This window comes from Bos mutus, chromosome 6 (genome assembly GCF_027580195.1).
Source record: "Bos mutus isolate GX-2022 chromosome 6, NWIPB_WYAK_1.1, whole genome shotgun sequence".
Taxonomy (NCBI): domain Eukaryota; kingdom Metazoa; phylum Chordata; class Mammalia; order Artiodactyla; family Bovidae; genus Bos; species Bos mutus.
Window position 1 is genome coordinate 85,992,975 of NC_091622.1, and position 25,840 is coordinate 86,018,814.

Sequence of the window (25,840 nt, forward strand, 5' to 3'; positions counted from 1 at the left end):
TGTTGATAGACACTTAAGTTACTTTCATATTTTAGGTATTGAAAATAATGTTGCAATGAAAAATAGTTTGCATATATCTTTTCAAATTAGTGTTTGTGTTTTCTTTGCATAAATACCCAGAAATGAAACTGCCGGCTCTTATGGCAGTTCTATTTTTAATATTCTGAAGATATTCTGAAGCACCTCTATACATTTTTCCATAGTGGCTGCACCAATTCACAGTTCCATCAACAGTGCATAAAAATTTCCTTTTTGTTACATGCTTGCCAATACTTATTATTTGTTGTCTTTTTGATAATAGCCATTTTAACAGATGTGAAACAGTATCTCATTATGGTTTTAGGTTGCATTTCCCTCATGACTGATGAAATTGAGCATCTTTTAATTTGTTTGTTGGCCATCTGTATGTCTTTGTAAAAATGTCTATTCAGGTCTTCTGTCCATCTTTTAATTGGGTTGTTTACTTTTTTTTTATTTTGAGTTATATGAGTTCTTTGGTAGAATTCACCTATGAAGCTATTTGGTCTTTCACTTTTGTTTGTTGGGAGTTTTTTTTTGTTTGTTTGTGTTTTAAAATTACTGATTCAGTTTCACTACTGGTAATCCATCTGTTCATAGTTCCTATTTTTTCCAGATTCAGTTTTGGGAGATTGTATGTTTCTAGGAGTTTATCACTTTCCTCTAAGTTATCCATTTGGCTGTAATTTTTTGTAGTAATCTCTTAATGTCATTTGTACTTCTGTGCTATTGTTTTTAACTTCTTTCGTTTCTGATTTTATTTCTTTGGGTTTATCAATTTTGTTTATTTTTTCAGAGAGCCAGCTCTCAGTTTCATTGATCTTTTCTATTTTTTTTTTCTTAGTTTCTATCTCATTTAATTATGCTCTGTTTCTCATGATTTCTTTCTTTCCACTAACTTTGGGTTTTATTTGTTCCATTTTCCCAGGTAATTAAAGCTTAGATTGTTTATTTGAGATTTTTCTTATTTCCTGAGGTAGGCTTGTATTACTATAAAATTCCCTCTTAGAACTGCTTTTGCTGCAGCCCATATATTTTGGATCACTGTGTTTTTGTTTTCATTTGTCTCTAGGTATTTTTTTATTTCTTCTTTGATCTCTTCAGTGACCCATTGGTTTTTGGGTACTCTGTTGTTTAGACTCCACCTGTGTTAGTACTTTTTGCAGTTTTTTTCTCGGAAGTGGTTTCTCTGTTATTATTTATTATTGTTGTTAACCAAGAAATGAATATTTGAGAATTTGCAGTTTAAAAGTTCATACCATGATGACAGAAATAAATTTCATACAAGTATCTGTCAAAGGTGAAATAAAAAAATCATTGGGGACAAAATAGAGTCAGAAGATGAAGTCATCTTAAGTATAGTGAAAGTGAAAGTTGCTCAGTTGTGTCCGACTCTTTGTGACACCATGGACTATACAGTCCGTGGAATTCTCCAGGCCAGAATACTGGAGCGGGTAGCCTTTTCCTTCTCCAGAGGATCTTCCCAACCCAGGGATCAAACCCAGGTCTCCCACATTGCAGGCAGATTCTTTACCAACTGAGCCACAAGGGAAGCCCAAGAATACTGGAGTGTATAGCCTATCCTTTCTCCAGCCGATCTTCCCGACCCAGGAATTAAACCGGGGTCTCCTGCATTGCAGGCGGATTCTTACCAACTGAGCTATCAGGGAATCCCCATCTTAAGTATAAACATGACAAAAGAAGAAGATTCAGGGGATCATAGTTATAAACCCTAGAAGTATAAGCAATATACAGTTTTGTTTTTCAGAATGCTTAGGGCATTGAAAATTAGTTTTTTTTTTTATAAAGCTTCAGGATGTTGAAAATGATTTTTGGTTTACTGTGTTTACTTTTGACTTTCGCATTTAAAAATGAATATAGGGGACTTCCCTGGTGGTCCAGTGGCTAAGATTCCAAGCTCCCAATGTAGGGGGTGCAGGTTCTATTCCTGGTCAGAGCACTAGATCCCACATGCCACAACTAAATCCTGCATACTGCAACTAAGACTCCGTGCAGCCAAATAAATAAATAAAATACAGATTTAAAAAAATGATTATGGAACACCTGGAAATCATTAACAGAATGAAAAACATGATTATAAGAGAAATGCAAAAACATTAAGGGTTCATAACATAAGGGAGAAAGCGTGGGTAAATTCCTGTGTTTTTAAGCAAAGACTAAGCTGTTGCTGTTGTTCAGTCACTCAGTCTTGTCTGACTCTTTTTGTCCCCATGGACTGTAACTCACCAGGCTTCTCTGTTCGTGGACTTTCCCAGGCAAGAATACTGGAGTGGGTTGCCATTTCCTTCTCCAGGAAGACTAAGTAATGATGGTTTAAAGTCCTACCATTCATATTCTCTATCTCCAGAGAGAATCAAACAAGCTTAAGTCACACTTGAGACTTTGTTTTGTATTAGGAAGAATCTCTTGACTGTGACAGTGATTAAATAGTGAAACAGGATGCCAGGAAGTGTTGGGAAATTGCCTATTGGAAACCTTCAAAGTTAACTTGACATTTCATCCCTGTTTCTCAGGGTTGGCAATAAGACATGGTGTCACAGTATTTATTTGAGTGTATCCTATTTAACATTTACTGTTCAAGTGTGAGTAGCTATGACTAAACAGAAAGCATCCTTATTTATCCTGTCTCAAGATGGTTTTCATTGTTTGAAATACCCTGCAGTATTTTTCCATTATATTTTCTTTCAGCTCCTTTTCTAGCCTTACTCATCTGTTGTTCTGTCAGTCCAAATTCTGGGGCAAGGTTAGAAAAACACAGCTGGTTCAAAGGGAGAGGCAGAGGTAACCTTTCAGAAACTAAACTAAATGCTAGTTCAGTTTAGACATTTTTGTTCTTTGGAGTTTCAACTGCATGCTTATTGTCTTAAAAATCAGGTTGTGGTTGTAAGTGTGTGTTTGTGTAGTTAGCTCCATGAGCATTCTGTCGCACTGTTTTTACATACTCATTTACAGGTTTGTCTTCTCTACCAGTCTTTTCTCTGTGAAAATAGAGAAAACATCTTTCATTTCAGTGTCCCTTGTTCAAGAGGCATTCCTTGACTCATCATTTCTCATATTGTAGGTGCACATTAAAAGTTTATTGTACCAAAGGATAGTGTCTGGTTAATACACAAATACTATAGGCATCTTTATTGGGAGTCCCAGCCTTCCTCAAAGGCTTGTGTAGCTCCTGAACCAAGTATACTCAAATATTGAATCATTCTCTTTTTCATTCATTTTACTTTGGCACTTCTGTTTCATTCTCTATCCTTAACCCAAATTTTAACGCCCCAAATTAAAGAGAATCGTACTGTGTAAGGAGAAATGTTTTTTGAGGAAAAAGACAACAATTATAAAGATTAAAGATGATCATCATAGAAGTAAGAAATAAACTTAGGGTTTCTACTATGGCAATTTATACTGTATGTGATTCTAAAATATAAAAGTTATATATGAAGGAAGGTTCACAAAAAATGAGTTTGGTGGAATCTTAGTTTGTATCCTGATAAATGCAAAATAGTCTAATAGCAATTTTAAAATGCCAAATACAAAAAAAAATTAATTTGGAGGAAGAGATTAAAATATATCCTGAATATATTCAAAATAAACATATGTGTAATACAAAAAATACAGACATTATTTATAGATTATATTGATATTCTGTGTGCTTTTTATCTTTCCAATACAGATATGAATATCATTGGGCAGATGGAACAAACATAAAGAAGCCTATTAAGTGCTCTGCACCAAAGTATATTGATTACCTGATGACTTGGGTTCAGGACCAGTTGGATGATGAGACATTATTTCCATCAAAAATTGGTATAATGGTTTTGGTTAACTGGGATCCCTCATGATTTATCTACCTTCATACTTCTCTAGGACTTACAATAGAATTGCCTGTGTATTCAAGGAACCATGCTGGATTAATTGCCACTTCAAAATATTTCTAATATTTCTAATCTTATATGCTTGAAAAGTGTCTTTTTTTTTTTTTCATACCAAGTTTATCATGCATTAATTAGGTAAACGTCCCTATAATTTTAAACAATAAGAAGATCAGTATATCTTGGATTGTAACAAATCTGGCCTGTTTTAAGGGAAGAAAAGAGACTGGACATTGGGTAGACAGCCAGTTAGACATATGCTATAGTCATATCCATTTCATATTTAGAAAGGGAGTTTGTATGACATAAGGGACTTCCTTCATGGCTCAGCTGATAAAGAATCTGCCTGCAATGCAGGAGACCTGAGTTCCTGCATTGGGAGTCCCTGGGTTGGGAAGATCCCCTGGAGAAGGAACCAGCTACGCACTCCAGGATTCTGGCCTGTAGAATTCCATGGACTGTATAGTCCATGGGGTCGCAAAGAGTCGGACATGACAGTCACTTTCACTTTCTTTCACTTTCATATGACATAAACCCAGTCTTACATTATATTTTTGTCAGAGCATTTGTATTCATGACCCATAGCATGAACCTTGCAGACTGTGAAATCAACTAGGTGAGAAGAAAACAAGAAGATCTGATGAGTTGACCTGTTAGCACCTAAGTGACTCTTACTTTTTTTTATATTCACTGGCCTTTTAAAGGGCTAAACTTTCAAGCAGAAATTATTTACATTTAGACAGTTCATATGATTTTACTGTGTCAAATTGCTTACAGCTGTGTTTTCTAAAAAAAAATTAGAATTTGCTTTTTCAACGTCTTGACTGTATTTTATGCTTTTTTACTTTTGGGGAGAAAGATGTGGTGGAGGAGACAGCAATGTAAATAGTTGCTGTTATGACACATTCATTGAATGCTTTAACTACTTCAAAGCCTTTGTAATGAAAGGTCTATTTTTCAAAACTGCATTCCTTATATAGATAGTATGGTATGGGATAAGTGCCCTCATCTTTGATCTTCCATATTTTTAAACTTTTTATTTTAACCCAATTTCAGACTTTTGTTAGTAGAAAATTTGTAAGAATCATGCAAAGAACCCTTATATATCCTTCCAGATTCTTTAGTTGCCAGCATTTTAACTTATTTGCTTTCCCTCTCTCTCCCTCCTTCCCTCCCTGCTTCGCTCCTTCCCTACTTTTTCTTCCTTCCTGACCCCACATTCTTTCTTTTTCCTGAAGATTTGAGAGTAAGTTGCATATATGATGACCTTTATCTCCATGTGCTTCAATGTGTATTTTCTTAGACAATCACAAAGTAACTTTCAAAATCAGGAAATTAATACCAGTATAATATTATTGTCTAATTTACAGATCTTATTCCAATTTTTTAGTCTTTTTTGGTCTTTCATGGCATTGACATTTTTGAAGAGTGTAACATACTATTTAGTATAATGTCCCTTCATTTGGGAGACACTTATGTCCCCCCAAATGTCTTATGTTGTCTTATGTTTTCTTGTGACCTATAACTTTTTTGTTTTAAACTTTTAATTTTATATTGAAGTATAGCCGTTTAACAATGTTGTGATAGTTTCTGGTAGGCTGCAAAGGGACTCAGCCATACATATACATGTATCCTTTCTCCCCAAAACTCCCCTCCCATCCAGGCTGCCAGATAACATTGAGCAGAGTTCCCTACTGTGCCATACAGTAGGACCTTGTTGTGACTTTTAATATTTTTGAGTGGGCAGTAGGCAATATGATCACATTGAAGCCAGTAGTACCATAAAAGTATTTGGCTTGTGTTTTGCCAGTCTGGATCATTTAGCCAGTTTAACAAGGGATGTGGATTTTTGTATTTTTCTAGTTTTATATTTGTTTAATGCTATAAAAGTGCTCTAATTCAGAAAGCCAGTCTCTCTAATTGAGCAGAGACTACAGCTAATTTCAAGATAAATGTAGTCCTGGTGTAGTAATGCGATAACTTCCGTAGGAAAAAAATATAAAAATGTATTGCCAGCATTTCAGACAAAACTAAACGTGGTAATACATTATTTGTGTTCAGCATAAGAAATCTGAGGGTCTAAGTGTGCATTTTAGCACCATTACCATCTCAGACATTTATTTGTGGTATTTTTGGTAAACTGGTGTTATATTACAGGCCTAAGGGGCCATACTGAAGACAGATTCTTATTCCATAGAAGCATTGAAGTTTGTTTTCATTCATGATGTATTGAGAACATTTGACATGTACAATGGGTATATTAAGTGGTAATAAAAATATTTCTTATTTTCAGCCTTGTTTTGGTAATTTATGTTGTCACTTGCTGACAAACTCATACTGCTGTGTTCTCTTCTTGTTAATAGAGGGAGTTGTTTATCTCTTTACTAGGTGTCCCATTTCCGAAGAATTTCATGTCTGTGGCAAAAACTATACTCAAACGCCTCTTTAGGGTTTATGCTCACATTTATCATCAGCATTTCGACCCTGTGATCCAGCTTCAAGAGGAAGCACATCTCAATACATCTTTCAAGCACTTTATTTTTTTTGTCCAGGTAAGTTTGATTAGGGATTTCCCTGATAGCTCAATATTTTGTAAAGAATTTGGTAAATTCTCAAATTCTCAGAATTTGGTAAAGAATCTGCCTGTGATGCGGGAGACCTGGGTTCGACCCGTGGGTTGGGAAGATCTCCTGGAGAAGGGAAAGGCTACCCACTCCAGTATTCTGGCATGGAGAAATCCATGAACTGTTTAGTCCATCGGGTCTCAAAGAGTCAGACACTGCTGAGCCACTTTCACTTTCAAGTTGGAGTAAGAGATATTTTTTGCTCAGTAAAAGCAGTTATCTACAGAGTTATGAGGTGAATACTACATCCATACTGTCAGAATAAAATTTGCTCTATTTCTTTAGTCTTTATCCTCTTGAATACTTGCCATGATGATAAAGACTTGCCTTCAGTTTCTGAATTCCATCGCAAGTCTACAGTGAATCTGAGCGATCTTACTTCAGCTGTCTGTCTGTAATGGAGCAGCTGAATAGGGAACTTGGCTGGTGGACATGGAGTTGAACTTGTCTCTGAGCACTCCTGCTACTCCCTTTTCCTGTCTACTCTAGATCTTTTTTTGAAGATCTGGCATGGAAATGAACTTTAAATAGCATATCTTTTCCCTCCTTTTAAAACCATATTCTGAATAAGTTCTGAATTTGATAACTGTCCATTATTCCAAAGTGGGGGAGAAATGTCCCAAAGAGCGTTGATATTCCAGACATCCATTAATCTTTGATCCAACTCCTTAAGTTGACCTCCTCTTCCTTCACTGTTTAGTTCTCAGACATCTGGCTTTAGAGATTTAGACTAAAAGAAATGAGGTTATTCTTGCCCTGCTATAGTAATTAGAGAACCAACAGGTAGGAGTGAAAAAGGGAGAAATGCATAAACTGAGCAGATATTTTTCAGTGGAGGTTGGAGAAGGAAAGTGGTAGGTAGGAGATGTCCATGACTTAGAGCTCTGTTGTTGTTTTTTTAATCTGTTTTTGTATATAAACTTATAAATGCCTTTATCACACTCATCTCCACAAAGAAAAATTTGTTTATTTTCCTTCTATTAACACTCCTCACACTGAGGGCACACGTTTTGTATCTTAATTTCACCTATATAAACAAAAGAAATTTAGGAGATAGTAACTTGCCAAAACCATTGCTCTGAGCAATTATTTTACTGTGGTGTCCTTATCTATAGATACCAATAGAAACAAAGAAAATGTTATACTAAATGTCTGCCTCTGTGCCTTGGTTTATGCAGAACATGATTACTTGAGGTTTCAGTAGTTTGGGAGAGGATTTCTCTCACCAGAAAGTTTAGTTTTACCTTACTGTATGATGTTAAAGTACCCTGTATCTCCCAACTCCTAGCAAATAGTAAGAAATTGGTATGTGGCATTTACCACATCTGAGCCTCATTACATGTGAGGACACTGTGATGGTTTTAAAGATGGGTCCGTTGGTTATATAGGATCACCTCTTTGAGTGAGAGTGGCCCCTGCCCTGGGCCTCACAGTTTAGAAGTTTGACCCTGGCCCTTCTCCAGCTTACTCCTCCCCACAGAGTGAGAAATCCGCATGGCCAAGAACATACCTGCATGGGTCCCTTTGGGTATATAGTTGGGTACGTGAGATTCAGAATTCCCTGCCCACGTGGTCCCAAGTGTATTTCCAGGATCTGCATGGATCTTTTCTGTTGGTCCATTGTTTTAAGGGAAGGTCATGTCTCTTATATGTATATCTCTAAACCTAGGGAATACCCATATTGCAGCTGTTCATGAGTGTGTGTGGACATTGCCTTTATAAGCCAGTCAGGGTGTCCACACTCCTGCATGTGAGACCCTTTCAAGTACAGGATAGATCTGGGGTTTGGTAGATCAGGGAGGTTTCCTGAGGGCCAAGGACTGGCTCTCCTCGTGTGTAGACTCTTGAGGAGTCTTTTAAAAATTCTAAATTTGAATCTGCCTTCCTGGCTACTATGAAGGTGTATTTGTCAAGGCAGGAGAATCAAACATATATAAAAATATATTAGCTTAATATAAAATATAATAACTTAGTCATGTGATATAATATCCATTTGTGTTCTTGGTTCACACCCCACAAATCTTAGTGGTAGACTTGCTGTTAAATGCCCCTAATGTTTCTTCTCAGTTCTTACTTTTGGCACATGGTGAGTGCTAATAAACGAGTGAAATTGAGAGCTCAGAATGCCCCATTGTGGCAGAAGATCAGAAATACTGACAACCTTTATGTTTTAACCTTATAATTTATAAACTATTTTTATAGAGGAAAGCTATTCAGAATTGAATTTCAGAATGACAGTGATAGAACTTCTAAAGAACCACAAATTGAATCCAGGCTTTCTTATTTGTTCTTTATAGGATTTTATTACTTATCATTTGTGGACTCCACATTATTCATGTCATTCTCATACCATATCCTATGTAGCTTGCAGATATGTTAGTTAATAACATAAACTAAATCTTTTATTCTTCATATAATGCTGTAATTTTCCTGAGAATTTTTTTGGTCCCTGCTTGATTGGATGTATCTAGATGGTGTCCCAGTTATTCATCCTAACAGGGAGCAGCAAGTCTCATTTATTGTTTACTTTCTGCCAGGGATTACATGAAGTGGTTCACACACAGTATCACATTTAGTCCCCATAGTAATCTTATGAGATATGTGTTTGTGTGTGTGTGTGTGTCTGTGTGTGTGTGTGTTAGTCGCTCAGTCGTGTCCAACTCTTTGCAACTCCACGAACTGTAGCCGGCCAGGCTTCTCTGTCCATGGAGTTCTCCAGGCAAGAATACTGGAGTGCATTACCATTCTCTTCTCCAGAATCTTGAGATAATTTATCCTAATATTAGTAGAAATGTAAAATCCCAGAAGTGGTTAAGTGATTTGCTCAAGATGCAAGAGGTAGAGAATGGGGGGGGGGAAACTTTTTTTTTTTTTAAGATTTGACTTGCATTTACTTTAAAAGCTAATTTCCAACAAATGTTAATGGAAATCTATTTTGGAATGAGATGTAAATAATATGTTCTTGCTGTTTCTTCTGCCTTTCTCGGCACATAGGAATTCAACCTTATTGATAGAAGAGAACTTGCACCACTCCAGGAACTGATTGAAAAACTCACCTCGAAGGACAGATAAAAGGATGGGGACCTATGCAAATTATTCCTCAAATCAAGCTGTGTGGCGTGTATTTGAATTTTGTTGTATTTTATTTTTATCTTGGTGGTTTTTATCTACTCTTGGAGGGCTTGTTTGGGTTCCTTTTTCTTTAATCTGAATAAATGAAACCATATACTATTGCTAGAGGAAGCCAAGAACCACTGTCTATACATTTGATAGGGGTAAATTTTGTCTTAGTGGAATATAGTATTTTTTTTAACTTGGAGAATTTTTAATAATATTATATGTTGAAAGAAAATGCTTACTGATTAGACTGCTCATGGATGGCTGTTCTCCCTGTGTAAATTATGGCTAATTTTTGAAGTCCCCAAAAGACGTTTTTAAGTGCCTTGGCAGGCTCACTTCTGAGGTGCAAAGCACAGACATAGAATTGAACAGGGCTTGAAACAATATTAGGATTTCTACCCAGGGCACTTACTGATGCATGTTTTAAAATATTGATAAAAGCCATAGTTTACCTAAATTGATGATCTCCAACTTTTACTACATTAGAGAAACACAATTTGTAAAGGTGTGCGTGTAGGGCATAAAAAATTAGTATTTCTTAATTATTTTTGATATTGATAGTAATTCTGTTCAATGGATACTTAGAGTTCTATAAGCAAGTCTTTTCCATCTCTTGATATCTGTGATATTGAAACTTGAAGATGTTGAAATGTAATAGCTGTTACATTTTGGCTTCTTTCTACACTTTAACTGCACTGTAGATGTAAAAATTCAGATTATATATAGGTTTGCGATCTTCAGAGGTGATGCTGAACTGTGAGGTTTCTTAGCAATTGCCAAATGAGCCATAAGTCTGCAAAATCCCCTTCTGCTTTGAAGAGGACTGGAGTGTGTGGTTGTGGGGGACGAGGGTGGGGTTAGTTTGAATGGGGCGTTATAGATGGGATTGAGTATGGGAAGTCAAGTTCAAGAAAGACCTTTCTCAGAACGCTTGACTAGAATGGCATGAAGATTTTAATCAATATCTTGTAAACAAAGTCTTAGAGACTTCCTTTTAGGAATCAACTTCCATGTGAAGTTAAAAATAAATAACTAACTTTAGATGTAGGCATGCACATGGAATTTAAGGACTCTGTGGGAAAATTGATCACTTTACAGCATTTCCATTCAGTGAATGGAGCTGGTGTTTTATCATTTTAAAATGATACAGTACCTTCTTTGCTTGTTGTAGGCCCAAGCGTTCTGACTTCTGATTTTTCCACTGTGAAAGGAAGTCTTTCTTTGCAGTGATATCAGATAATGAAAGTGTTAAATGAGTACTTACTAACTTTTACCTTTTTTTGCCATGACTTTCTAGTGAACTATTCCCATAAGTAAAAAATTCAGAAACTTAGTTTTTGAAGTAAATATTAACATTTTTCACTTCAGTTTTATTCTTGCAAATTATCCTCTTAGACTTTCAGTTTTAATTTTGTCAGTTCTGGTAAAACTGTTTCCTTCAGTTCGAAATATATACCTTTTCCCTTGTAGACTAGAAATCTTGCTCTGAAATTATATAGACTAAAAACACTTAATAGAAAAGAATGTAAAATGAAATCAGTTTGGTTTTGCCATTAACAAATCGAATAGTGATACAATTTAATGCCATTGCAATATGATCACTAGGAACTTTTTCTCCCATTTCATTTCTAGCAATCATTCTCCACGTACCAACATGGAATTAACAGGAGAAACTGACAGAGGCAAATACATTGGACATTCATTGGTAACACCTATTTGTAAACTGCAGTGAGAACTGCTGACGTCCTTAAAACAAATATTTTAGTATCCGAATATACAACATCAGCCACTATGGGTTGATTCAGAAGTAAAATTTGACATCCAGTGATTTGGGCCCTATCCATTTAGGAAAATGAAGCACATGATTATTCAAATTGTCTTCCATACTGCATTTGACTTCGTATCAACCTAATAATAAAGGGGTTGCGGTAGCCAGGTGTGGAGAGAAAAGTGAAACATTCATTTTTCTCATTTAAGCCTTACATAGTACTGTACAAATGTTATTATAAATTAATGTTTAGTAGCAGGACTGACTTTTCCACTCTAGGTAGATAGGAGTTTCTTGTCACTGTGCCAGAATCTCAGGTGCCTGCTTCTGAGTATTCCTTGAAAAAAAGGTATTGGGAAGTAAGGACATATGTATGTGTATATATGGTAACAAAGTAGAGACATTCTCCCAGGGAGAGGCCTGGCAGTGTACATGGTGTTAACATGGCTGCATGTAGGGAAACACCAGAGCGTGTGCGAAATAACTGATTTCTTAAAAAGTTGCTTTGATTCAGTTGGTTCCCATGAGCATTAGTAAGTTGCCCTTTATAAAATAAGGATCACATCTTGTTTTGCAACAGAGTTTGCTTACAAATGTCTATTGGATTCTTTCCAAGTCTCTTAATTTACAAATAACCAGGATAATGATTCCCCCCACTCTGTCCCACCTTTTTTACAGACATACAAAGCAGAAGTTGGTTTTCTCATATGCGGATGAAAGCATGAAATATAAAGTAATAAGTTTACATAGTGTTACTGTCGCAATGCTTTGGTTAAATGTTGATATAAAGCAAGTTTTAGGAATTCTTTTAAATGATGAAGTAATGGTGGTGGAAAGAAATTAGTAACGGAAAGAGTGAAAATCTTTTCATTAGCTGTAGGTGGTGCTACTGGCTTTTATTTGCTGGCTTGATTATTCTGTTTCCCACAAAAACCATGGCATTAGTAAAACAGTAAGTATGTGTTAGGTGGTAGAGGCTTTGGAGGTCAGTTTACCTTAAATTGAAAGATTTTAGATAGCTGTTTCTTCCTACCTTTGCTTGTTATTTGTAAATGCTAAATGGTCAGCATAAAACTAGATGGGAGAAGAAATGTTTAGAGTATAATAAATATGTCTCAGACTGAGTTACTGCCTGGCTTATCAGGAAAGAAAGCACTACAATCTCTTCAGGAATTACAGATAATGTGCATATTTATATTTTACATGTAATCACCATACTCCATTTTATGTATAGTATTTTCCTTGCTTAGGGGAAAATAGCACAGTAACAGATTTCTTTTATACCTTTGTCTTCACCCTCTCTGAGAGAGGTTTTGATAACCACTGAAATAGTAAGATATGGGAGATATAATTGTTAGTCTGTAGGACTTCCTTTTAAAATAAATATGCCACACCTTAAACAGCCAAGTGAGAGTTGATCTTCAGGGTGGTTTCTTGGGAGCACTACTTATTCCAGCTACACTGTAGAGGTATAATCACTTTCAGAGATGCCTTGAGAGTTGTTGTGTGACTATACAAGAAAATCCATTTCATCATTTTAGTTGCACCAAAAACTTTTCTGGAAGCCTAATATGACCTATCTCATTTACCAAAATGACTCTGCTTTGGCTCTTTTCTTAGAACTAAACTATTAAGGAAGTTCAAAAGAATATGCAAAAAAAAAAAAATATGCCATAGGATCTGAATTGCAGAAGAGAATGTTTTGAGTATTGATTTGTAACATCATTTAATAAAAAACATAATTTCTTCATGTCACTACTTTGAGGTAGGCAATATCATTTGGATGTATACATTTTATTTTATTTTTTAAAAATTTAGTTTAATTATCTTACACTTAAATATAATAACTTTAAAAAAAAGGATCCAATATTTAAGATAGAAGTAACTTAAGAAAATAACAACCTTTACCTCTATCCTTTTTTAAAAAAAACTTACTTTCATGCAAATGAACAATTTAAATTTCAAGGCTGGAGAAATTGGAACACATTTTATATATTAATTATGCTGAATTTAAGTCTGTGTATCGTAGTAAAAAATTTCAAACTGTATAATCATTTCATGTCGTTTATAACTTTAACATTTTATTGTCTTTTTAAAAGATACAATCAAGAAGTATATTTGAAAATATCACTGCATACCAAGAGGAAAGCTTATTTTCAAACATATCAGGGACATTAAAAAATACACCAATTCCTAGAAACACTATTTTAGATCTATACTTTAAGAACCACTCCTAAAATGATTTAAATATCAGCATATTGTCGTAGTATTCAGTTTCACATAGGAATTATTGTTGTTCAGCTATCAGTGTAATGGTGTATGAGAAAACTGTTTAGAGGTAAAGTTATTTCATGATTTAATGGAAAATGATTTTAATCTATAGTAACAATTCTGATTGCAGACAGTTTGAATTTTTGAGGCTCTCCTAATGGGCTAATCATAGAGAAAAAATCATTTTGAAGCTATAAAACTGTGTTTCTGTGTCTGCCATACTTAAATTTTGACAAAAGAGAAAATACAGATTAAAATACTGAATACTCTCAGTTTTGCAAGTGTGACACATTTTCTGCATATAATACTACACAATAGAAAAATTTGGATTAAATCCTCAAAGATAGTGAAAACACTGGCCTTTCCAAACTGTGTGTTTACTTGTCATCTCCTCTTTGGAGGTAAATTCTTTCCTTATGGCTGTTGACTTTCCCTATCTTCTTCCCTCCCCATCTTGCAACACACACTCACATGGACAAAAAACAAAACAGATTGATTATATAGGTCCTCACTATTGGTGATTCTAAAGTGATTGCTGTCACCAGATAGGTTGTGGCTGAAGTGTTGGACAATAAAACTTAAAGGAGCATTTTTGGTTTGTTTTGGTTGACAACTTTCTTTAAACTATGTCACTGAAACTGATATTATTAGTGATATACATTTAAAATTGTATTAATATTTAGTGTCTGTTATAAATCTTTTATTTGTGGTTGTTTCTTACAGGTTTGCACGTTTTAATTTTTGTTTACTTAATTGTGCAAGGTGTAAAATAGATTCGCACATTTTCATTTTAGGAACACTTGTCTCCCTGAATTGTTCTGCAGAGATAACTATTTTTAGGGGAAATAGTTTTTTACAGCCACTAAATTGTATTTGTTATTTTTGTACATGCATTGCTAGGGTGGTAAGAGCACTAATCTTGTAGGGAAAAACTTTTGTTTTATTTGAATGTTTCCTATACATTATTACTTACAATTACCTAGGAACAGCATCATGAAATACAATAAATATAAGAACACTTAAAGTTTTAATAAAATCATTTCTATCAAACAGGACAAAACCAGAAAAATACTACCAGAGCCATAAATGGAAGCGGTAGCATACACACTATGCAAGTGTTGTCGAGAATGAGTAAGGCGGGAGCCCGCTCTCATGGAGATGGACAGTTTCTCTATATTAAAGGAGCTGTCTAAAACATGAAATGCAATATGGGCGCGTATTATAAATTGTGCCAAGATTACTCAAATTGTAGTTACTGTGGATCAAACTTTAAACTGTTTCATCATTTTTGTTTTAAGAGGGGATACTGAGGGAATTCTCTGGCAGTCAAGTGGTTAAGCCTTGGCGCTTTCACTGCCTGGGCCTGGGTTCGATCCCTGGGTTGGGGGAACTAAGATCCTGCAAGCCACATGATGTGGCAAAAAAAAATAAGAGGGTACTGAATGTCAGAAAGTCTACAATATGTTTTGAGATATGTAAATAAAGTATACAGACTTGTATGTGATGGGATTGGAACTATTTAATTTCTAGGTTTTTTTGTTTGTTTTAAGGAAGAAAATGTTTATTTAAAAAATAATAAATAGTTATGTTTGGTCATGAATCCTGACTTTGCATTAGTGTTCATTTTTGCTATAGGTATTCCCACATTGCGTACATTCCCAGAGAAATATTGAAGGTCTATGAAATATGTTGAACAGTTTTAGGCCTTATTTTTTGTAATGTTCACAACAACCCTGGAAATTAGTATCTCAATATTTTTTATACTAGAAAGCTAAAGCTTAGAAACTGTAAAGTCACTGATGAGAACTAGGGTTAAAAAACCTGAATATGCTTGACCTTGAGACCAGTGCTTTTATTTTGTTTAAATATACTATTACTATGAGAATAGTTAGCAAAATAATTGTTGACTTTTCCATTAAGCCAAGATTTTATCTTAATATTTTGTCTTCATTGTAGACCATTAAAGGGCTTCCCTGGTAGCTCAGCTAGTAAAGAATCCCCCTGCAATGCAGGAGACTCCAGTTCAATTCCTGGATCGGGAAGATCCCCTGGAGAAGGGATAGGTTATCCACTCCCGTATTTTTGGGCTTCCCTTGTGGCTCAGATGGTAAAGAATCTGCCTACAATGTGAGAGATTTGGGTTGTGGATAGGAGAAATTTATAAGCAAGTTTACTGTGTTGATAAACATCCTTTTACAGAAGTTGTTGGGTGGGTATACACAAATGCATGGGTTGTGTAACCACTTAATATTTTCTGCCTAAGTTATTCTCATTTTCTCAGTTGGTTAAAGAGTTTTCTTAATAAACCTGTATGCTATCAGGAGACCCTGTCTCATTCTTTAGTTATACCAGCATTCCTGCAGGAGAAAAGGAATTCCTACATTGAAGGAGTAGAAAAATTTCTGGCAGGAGTTAAGATGGTAGCATACTTGTTCCTGGTTGAGTATTCTAATACCCTGTATTTTATCTGTAATTCCCAAGTCTGAAAAGCTCAGAAAAAGTACTTTCTTCAGTTCACTGCAAACTGAACCTGATAAGAGGTTAACAGTCTTTATTTCACTGTGCAAATTGATGTTTCACTGCAAAATGTTAGTGTATTTAACACTTCTGCAGGAGGGTGAGGAATGGTTACATAATATACATAATATGTGACTATTTTTCTTTCCTAAATTCCAAAACTGGAAAAATCCCGAAACTGAATTGACTACAAGAGTTTCACGTAAGACATTGTGGACAAAAATCAGGGAGTACATTCGAGAGTTTTTTTTTAGTCTCTTCCTTATGTTAGCCATTGGTTATGGAGGATATAATGAACTTAATGTCAGAGTTTCCCGTGTTTAATATTTCAGTCACTGCACTATAGTGGTTTTGGTTTTTGTTTTATATATATATATTTTAGTTTCATCTTGTTTTGGTGGAGGAAGAAACACATTTAAAGATTTCTTCAGTTCAGCCGCCCAGTCGTGTCTGCGACCCCATGGACTGCAGCATGCCAGGCCTCCCTGTCCATCACCAGCTCCCAGAGTTTACTCAAACTCAGGTCCATTGAGCCGGTGATGCCATCCAACCATCTCATCCTCTGTCGTCCCCTTCTCCTCCCACCCTCAATCTTTCCCAGCATCAGGGTCTTTTCAAATGAGTCAGCTCTTGCGTCAGGTGGCCAAAGTATTGGAGTTTCACCTTCAACATTAGTCCTTCCAATGAACATTCAGGACTGATTTCCTTTAGGATGAACTGGTTGGATCTCCTTGCAGTCCAAGGGACTCTGAAGAGTCTTCTCCATCTGCTCAACCCCAAATATCTTTATCTGATCCATATGGGACTGAGCTCTACTTTCCTCCTGGAAGTTCTCAGAGAATCACCTTGCTTTATTCTCTCCAGTAGCTGCCAAAACCCTTACCATTTCATGATTTTCCCCTCAAGTTTGGATGTAGGATATATAATACCTATCAGTGGGACAGACAGAGTCAGACACGACTGAAGCAACTTAGCAGCAGCAGCAGTGGGACGGAGAAGGCAATGGCACCCCACTCCAGTACTCTTGCCTGGAAAATCCCATGGATGGAGGAGCCTGGTGGGTTGCCGTCTATGGGGTCGCACAGAGTCGGACCAGACTGAAGTGACTTAGCAGTAGCAGCAGTGGGAATTCCCTGGCTTCCGCTGCTGGGGGCCTGGGCTTCGTCTCTGGTCAGGGAACTAAGATCCTGCAAGCAGCAGGATGCAACCAGAACAAAAGCAGAACAAAAACCTAGAAGCTTCCCTGACTTCCTTGCTATACCAGTGACAAATATTCAGGCCTTTCTCATTTCTAGAATCCTGCTATTTATTACTATGGGGATAAACAAAAGTAATATACATAAAGTACTACAATTATGAAATAACATAGGGAATTTACAAAAAATGATTTTTGTTTCCATCCTAGAGTTCACTATGGAATCACATTTTGATTCTGCCCACCTCCCCCCTCCCTTTTGTTTTGAGAATGGATTCACCATTCCATTTATGGTTTCTGTGAACAGTTTCAACTTGGGAACTTCTAGACTGGGGAGTAGCCTGTTTATTAGGTCTTTATCATGATTAAAAATAAATTCTGGGCGTTTCTACACTGCATTTGTCCCCAGCTAGTCAGTGACTAAACAACAGACATGAGTCATCTATAAGAGGACATGGAACCTATGTAGGCATTCAAAAATTCAATATGCGTTTGTTATTTGTGCTTTGTTGTATAGTGACTAAGTCATGATTGACTCTTTTGCAACCCCATGGACTGTAGCCTATGAGGCTCCTTCTGTGCATAGGATTTTCCAGGCAAGAATACTGGAGTGGATTGCCATTTCCTTCTCCCAGTGATCTTCCTGACCCAGGGATGGAACCTCATCTCCTGCATTGGCAGGAAGGTTCTTTACTACAGAACCCCCAGGGTGTAGGCAGGCAAGGTTAATTAACCTTATTGTTATGCTGAACAGAAACCTAACAGGTATGGTAAATTTATAGCACTGTAGGGTGGAGAAATTTTCCCTCTCAGTCAGTCAGTCAGTTCAGTCCTTCAATCCTGTCCTACTCTTTGCGACTCTTTGCGACCATGAATCTCAGCACACCAGGCCTCCTTGTACATCACCAACTCCCTGAGTTTACTCAAACTCACGTCCATCGAGTCACTGATGCCATCCAGCCATCTGATCCTCTGTCGTCTCCTTCTCCTCCTGCCCCCAATCCCTCCCAGCATCACGGTCTTTTCCAATGAGTCAACTCTTCGCATGAGGTGGCCAAGTACTGGAGTTTCAGCATCAGACCTTCTAATGAACACCCAGGACTGATCTTTAGGATGGACTGGTTGGATCTCCTTGCAGTCCAAGGGACCCTGAAGAGTCTTCTCCAGCACCACAGTTCAAAAGCAGCAATTCTTCGGTGCTCAGCTTTCTTCACAGTCCAACTCTCACGTCCATATGACCATGGAAAAACCATAGCCTTGACTAGACGAAACTTTGTTGGCACAGTGATGTCTCTGCTTTTGAATATGCTATCTAGGTTGGTCATAACTTTCCTTCCAAGGAGTGAGCATCTTTTAATTTCATGGCTGTAATCATCATCTGCAGTAATGTTGGAGCCCCAAAAAATAAAGTCAGCCACTGTTTCCTATGTTTCCCCATCTATATGCCATGAAGTGATGGGACCAGATGCCATGATCTTACTTCTCTGAATGTTGAGTTTTAGGCCAACTTTTTCACTCTCATCTTTCACTTTCATCAAGAGGCTCTTTAGTTCCTCTTCACTTTCTGCCATAAGGGTGGTGTCATCTGCATATCTAGGATTATTGATATTTCTCCTGGCAATCTTGATTCCAGCTTGTGCTTCTTCCAGTCCAGCGTTTCTCATGATGTACTCTGCATATAAGTTAAATAAGCAGGGTAACAATATGCAGCCTTGAGATACTCCTTTTCCTATTTGGAACCAGTCTGTTGTTCCATTTCCAGTTCTAACTGTAGCTTCCTGACCTGCATATAGGTTTCTCAAGAGGCAGGTCAGGTGGTCTGGTATTCCCATCTCTTTCAGAATTTCCCACAGTTTATTGTGATCCAAACAGTCAAAGGCTTTGTCATAGTCAATAAAGCAGAAATAGATGTTTTTCTGGAACTCTCTTGCTTTTTCCATGATCCAGCAGATGTTGGCAATTTGATCTTTGGTTCCTCTGCCTTTTCTAAAACCAGCTTGAGCATCAGAAAGTTCACGGTTCACATATTGCTGAAGCCTGGCTTGGAGAATTTTGAGCATTACTTTACTAGCATGTGAGATGAGTGCAATTGTGCAGCAGTTTGAGCATTCTTTGGCATTGCCTTTCTTTGGGATTGGAATGAAAACTGACCATTTCCAGTCCTGTGGCCACTGCTGAGTTTTCCAAATTTGCTGGCATATTGCTTGCAGCACTTTCACAGCATCATCTTTCAGGATTTCAAATAGCTCAACTGGAGCTATTTCACCTCAAATAGCTTTGTTCGTAGTGATGCTTTCTAAGGCCCACTTGACTTCACATTCCAGGATGTCTGACTCTAGGTGAGTGATCACACCATCGTGATTATCTGGGTCGTGAAGATCTTTTATGTACAGTTCTTCTGTGTATTCTCACCACCTCTTCTTAATATCTTCTGCTTCTGTTAGGTCCATACCATTTCTGTCCTTTATCGAGCCCATCTTTGCATGAAATGTTCCCTTGGTATCTCTGATTTTCTTGAAGAGATCTCTAGCCTTTCCCATTCTGTTGTTTCCCTCCAGTTCCTTGCATTGATTGCTGAGGAAGGCTTTCTTATCTCTCCTTGCTATTCTTTGGAACTCTGCATTCAGATGCTTATATCTTTCCTTTTCTCCTTTGCTTTTCACTTCTTTTCACAGCTATTTGTAAGGCCTCCTCAGACAGCCATTTTGCTTTTTTGCATTTCTTTTTCTTGGGCATGGTCTTGATCCCTGTCTCCTGTACAATGTCATGAACCTCCGTCCATAGCTCATCAGGTACTCTGATCAGATCTAGTCCCTTAAATCTATTTCTCACTTCCACTGTATAATCATAAGGGATTTGATTTAGGTCATACCTGAATTGTCTAGTGGTTTTCCTTACTTTCTTCAATTTAAGTCTAAATTTGGCAATAAGGAATTCATGATCTGAGCTACAGTCAGCTCCTGGTCTTGTTTTTGCTGACTGTATAGAGCTTCTCCATCTTTGGCTGCAAAGAATATAATCAATCTGATTTCAGTGTTGACCATCTGGTGATGTCCATGTGTAGAGTCTTCTCTTGTTGGAAGAGGGTGTTTGTTATGACCAGTGCGTTCTCTTGGCAAAACTCTATTAGCCTTTGCCCTGCTTCATTCCGTACTCCAAGGCCAAATTTGCCTGTTACTCCAAGTGTTTCTTGACTTCCTACTTTTGCATTCCAGTCCCCTGGCTCAGACCATGAACTCCTCATTGCCAAATTCAGACTTAAATTGAAGCAAGTAGGGAAAACCACTAGACCATTCAGGTATGACCTAAATCAAATCCCTTATGATTATACAGTGGAAGTGAGAAATAGATTTAAGGGCCTAGATCTGATAGATAGAGTGCCTGATGAACTATGAAATGAGGTTTGTGACATTGTACAGGAGACAGGGATCAAGACCATCTCCATGGAAAAGAAATGTAAAAAAGCAAAATGGCTGTCTGGGGAGGCCTTACAAATAGCTGTGAAAAGAAGAGAAGCGAAAAACAAAGGAGATAAGGAAAGATATAAGCATCTGAATGCAGAGTTCCGAAGAATAGCAAAAAGAGATAAGAAAGTCTTCTTCAGTGGTTACTGCAAGGAAATAGAGGAAAAACAACAGAATGGGAAAGACTAGGGATCTCTTCAAGAAAATCAGAGATACCAAAGGAACATTTCATGCAAAGATGGGCTCGATAAAGGACAGAAATGGTATGGACCTAACAGAAGCAGAAGATATTAAGAAGAGATGGCAAGAATACACAGAAGAACTGTACAAAAAAGATCTTCACGACCCAGATAATCACGATAGTGTGATCACTCACCTAGAGTCAGACATCCTGGAATGTGAAGTCAAGTGGGCCTTAGAAAGCATCACTACGAACAAAGCTAGTGGAGGTGACGGAATTCCAGTTGAGCTCTTTGAAATCCTGAAAGATGATGCTGTGAAAGTGCTGCAAGCAATATGCCAGCAAGTTTGGAAAACTCAGCAGTGGCCACAGGACTGGAAATGGTCAGTTTTCATTCCAATCCCAAAGAAAGGCAATGCCAAAGAATGCTCAAACTACCACACAATTGCACTCATCTCACACGCTAGTAAAGTAATGCTCAAAATTCTCCAAGCCAGGCTTCAGCAATATGTGAACCGTGAACTTTCTGATGCTCAAGCTGGTTTTAGAAAAGGCAGAGGAACCAAAGATCAAATTGCCAACATCCACTGGATCATGGAAAAAGCAAGAGAGTTCCAGAAAAACATCTATTTCTGCTTTATTTACTATGCCAAAGCCTTTGACTGTGTGGATCACAGTAAACTGGAAAATTCTGAAAGAGATGGGAATACCAGACCACCTGATCTGCCTCTTGAGAAATTTGTATTCAGGTCAGGAAGCTACAGTTAGAACTGGAAATGGAACAACAGACTGGTTCCAAATAGGAAAAGGAGTTCGTCAAGGCTGTATATTGTCACCCTGCTTATTTAACTTATATGCAGAGTACATCATGAGAAACGCTGGACTGGAAGAAACACAAGCTGGAATCAAGATTGCCGGGAGAAATATCAATAACCCTAGATATGCAGATAACACCACCCTTATGGCAGAAAGTGAAGAGGAACTAAAAAGCCTCTTGATGAAAGTGAAAGTGGAGAGTGAAAAGTTGGCTTAAAGCTCAACATTCAGAAAACGAAGATCATGGCATCCGGTCCCATCACTTCATGGGAAATAGATGGGGAAACATAGGAAACAGTGTCAGACTTTATTTTTCTGGGCTCCAAAATCACTACAGATGGTGACTGCAGCCATGAAATTAAAAGACGCTTACTCCTTGGAAGGAAAGTTATGACAAACCTGGATAGCATATTCAAAAGCAAGACATTACTTTGCTAACAAAGGTTTGTCTAGTCAAGGCTATGGTTTTTCCATGGTCATGTATGGATGTGAGAGTTGGACTGTGAAGAAGGCTGAGCACCAAAGAATTAATGCTTTTGAACTGTGGTGTTGGAGAAGGCTCTTGAGAGTCCCTTGGACTGCAAGGAGATCCAACAAGTCCATTCTGAAGGAGATCAGCCCTGGGATTTCTTTGGAAGGAATGATGCTAAAGCTGAAACTCCAGTACTTTGGCCACCTCATGCGAAGAGTTGACTCATTGGAAAAGACTCTGATGCTGGGAGGGATTGGGGGCAAGAGGAGCAGGTGACGACAGAGGATGAGATGGCTGGATGGCATCAGTGACTCGATGGAATGAGTCTCAGTGAACTCCGGGAGTTGGTGATGGACAGGGAGGCCTGGCGTGCTGTGATTCATGGGGTCCCAAACAGTCGGACATGACTGAGCGACTGATCTGATCTGATCTGATAATGAAAAGGATATCTTTTTTGGGTGTTAGTTCTAAAAGGTCCTGTAGGTCTTCATAGAACTGTTCAGTTTCTTCAGCGTTACTGGTTGGGCCATAGTCTTGGATTACTGTGATAATGAATGGTTTGCCTTGGAAACTAACAGAGATCATTCTGTCATTTTTGAGATTGCATCCAAGTACTGCATTTCGGACTCTTTTGTTGACCATGATGGCTACTCCATTTCTTCTAACGGATTCCTGCCCACAGTAGTAGATATAATAGTCATCTGAGTTAAATTCACCCATTGCTGTCCATTTTAGTTCGCTGATTCCTAGAATGTTGATGTTCACTCTTGCCATCTCCTGTTTGACCACTTCCAATTTGCCTTGATTCATGAACCTAACATTCCAGGTTCCTATGCAATATTGTTCTTTGCAGCATCGGACCTTGCTTCTATCACCAGTCACATCCACAACTGGGTATTGTTTTTGCTTTGGCTCCATCCCTTCATTCTTTCTGGAGTTATTTCTCCACTGATCTCCAGTAGCAATTTGGGCACTTAGCAACCTGGGGAGTTCCTCTTTTAGTATCCTATCATTTTGCCTTTTCATACTGTTCATGGGGTTCTCAAGGCAAGACTACTGAAGTGGCTTGCCATTCCCTTCTCCAGTGGAGCACATTCTGTCAGATCTCTCCACCATGACCCGTCCGTCTTGGGTGGCCCCACACAGCATGGCTTAGATTCATTGTTAGACAAGGCTGTGGTCCGTGTGTTCAGATTGGCTAGTTTTCTGTGATTAGCCTAATAAATTGACATTAGACAGATTAACAGGAGAAAAACAATTACATAGGGGAGCCCCATAAACGGAGAAGGAACAGGCAACCCACTCCAGTATTCTTGCCTAGAGAATCCTGTGGACAGAGGAGCCTGGTGGCCTCTGTCTATGGGGTTGCAGAGTCAGACACAACGGAAGCGACTTAGCATGCATGCATGCCCCATAAAAACATGAGTAAATGAAATAACTAAAGCAAGAAGCTTTACTACCTTGTTCAGTTCAGTTGCTCAGTCGTGTCCAACTCTTTGCAACCCCATGTATCATAGCACGCCAGGCCTCCCTGTCCAGCACCAACTCCCGGAGTTCACTCAAACTCCTGTTAATTGATTCAGTGATGCCATCCAGCCATCTCATCCTATGTCATCCCCTTCTCCTCCTGCCCCCAATCCCTCCCAGAATCACGGTCTTTTCCAATGAGTCAACTATTCACATGAGGTGGCCAAAGTATTGGAGTTTCAGCTTTAGCATCAGTCCTTCTATTGAACACCCAGGACTGATTTCCTTTACAATGGACTGGTTGGACGTCTTTGCAGTCCAAGGGACTCTCAAGAGTCTTCTCCAACACCACAGTTCAAAAGCATCAATTCTTTGGCACTCAGCTTTCTTCACAGTCCAACTCTCACATCCATACATGACCACTGGAAAAACAAAGCCTTGCCTAGACAGACCTTTGTTGGCAAAGTAATGTCTCTGGTTTTTAATATGCTATCTAGGTTTGTCATAACTTTCCTTCCAAGGAGTAAGCGTCTTTTAATGTCATGGCTGTAATCACCATCTGCAGTGATTTTGGAGCCCAGAAAAATAAACACTGTTTATTTATTAAATTAAAAAAAAAATGACACTGTTTCCACTGTTTCCCCGTCTATTTCCCATGAAGTGATGGGACCAGATGCCATGATCTTACTTTTCTGAATGTTGAGCTTTAGGCCAACTTTTTCCACTCTCCTCTTCCACTTTCATCAAGAAGCTTTTGAGTTCCTCTTCACTTTCTGCCATAAGGGTGGTGTCATCTGCATATCTGAGGTTATTGATATTTTTCCCGGCAATCTTGATTCCAGCTTGTGTTTCTTCCAGCTCAGCGTTTCTCATGATGTACTCTGCTTATAAGTTAAATAAGCAGGGTGACAATATGCAGCCTTGATGTACTCCTTTTCCTATTTGGAACCAGTCTGTTGTTCCATGTCCAGTTCTAACTGTTGTTTCCTGATGTGCATATAATTCTCAAGAGGCAAGTCAGTTGGTCTGGTATTCTCATCTCTTTCAGAATCTTCAAACAATAAATTTGTGAAGAATTCTCAAGATGAAGGGGTATTGGCCTTGTGTAATAAGTTGATGAAGCAGTAATAAGTTTTATTTATCCAGCCTTCTCTGCCCTTAATTCCCAATCTCTGGGGAAAAGTGTGCTTTCTACCCTCCTGGTACACGGAGGGTACTGTTCACATCAGAGGTTTAGCTCCTGCTTCCAGGAGGAACAAAGGACAGTCAGAGTGTCCTTAATTCAAAGTAATATGCCAATGTAACCAACTTGGGGGTGGCATATCTGCTCCCGTTCAGCGTAAACCAGGCATCCAAACCAAGATATGAGAGATAAAGAAAGGCTTCTTCTAGTGTGGCATCTAAATAGCTAAATTCCCATCCCAGTTCCACTCACTGACTCTGAGATTTTCAACAAGTCGGGAGGGATTGGGGGCAGGAGGAGAAGGGGACGACAGAGGATGAGATGGCTGGATGGCATCACTGACTCGATGGACGTGAGTCTGAGTGAACTCCGGGAGTTGGTGATGGACAGGGAGGCCTGGCGTGCTGCGATTCATGGGGTTGCAAAGAGTGGACACGACTGAGCGACTGAACTGAACTGACTGAGCCCCTCAGTGCCTGTTTACTCGCTGATAAACAGTAAGACCTCTCGCACTTGATGCTAGTTAATCCACGAAAAACCTTCTGGCGTGCAATAAGACTGCAATACATTCCCTGAGGACTGGATCGCCCAGCGCCACCTGGCCTGATAACCGGCTTCCCCTAGAAGGCTGAGAACAAGGATAATACGTTTAATTTTTGTACTATGCACCTCTCCCCTGACGAGTTCAAAGCTTCAAGCTCAACCAGTTCAGTCCAGAAGTTCAGAAACCACAAGCCCCACGGAACAAGCGAGTTCCCCAAAGTCCGGCCGCTCTCGATAACGAGGAGAGACGCAGCCCTTCAACCTCCAGTGCCCTTCTAACCTTAGGCGCCCTCCCTGAGTTCTCGTAAGATTCA

The 25,840-nt window shown here is 38.3% G+C and overlaps 1 protein-coding gene across 2 annotated transcripts in view; it reads left to right on the plus strand.

Annotated features, from left to right (window-relative positions):
- The window catches only part of MOB1B (MOB kinase activator 1B), a 93,274-nt gene extending 77,986 nt beyond the window's left edge, over positions 1 to 15,288 (plus strand). For both annotated transcript variants that reach the window (XM_070372494.1, XM_005897053.3), the window contains exons 4-6: positions 3,707 to 3,840; positions 6,294 to 6,457; positions 9,524 to 15,288. In XM_070372494.1, the coding sequence (XP_070228595.1) occupies positions 3,707 to 3,840; positions 6,294 to 6,457; positions 9,524 to 9,601 (376 nt within the window). In that variant the 3' untranslated portion in view covers positions 9,602 to 15,288. The remainder of the gene's footprint in view (positions 1 to 3,706; positions 3,841 to 6,293; positions 6,458 to 9,523) is intronic.
- The last annotated feature ends 10,552 nt before the right edge of the window (positions 15,289 to 25,840 follow it).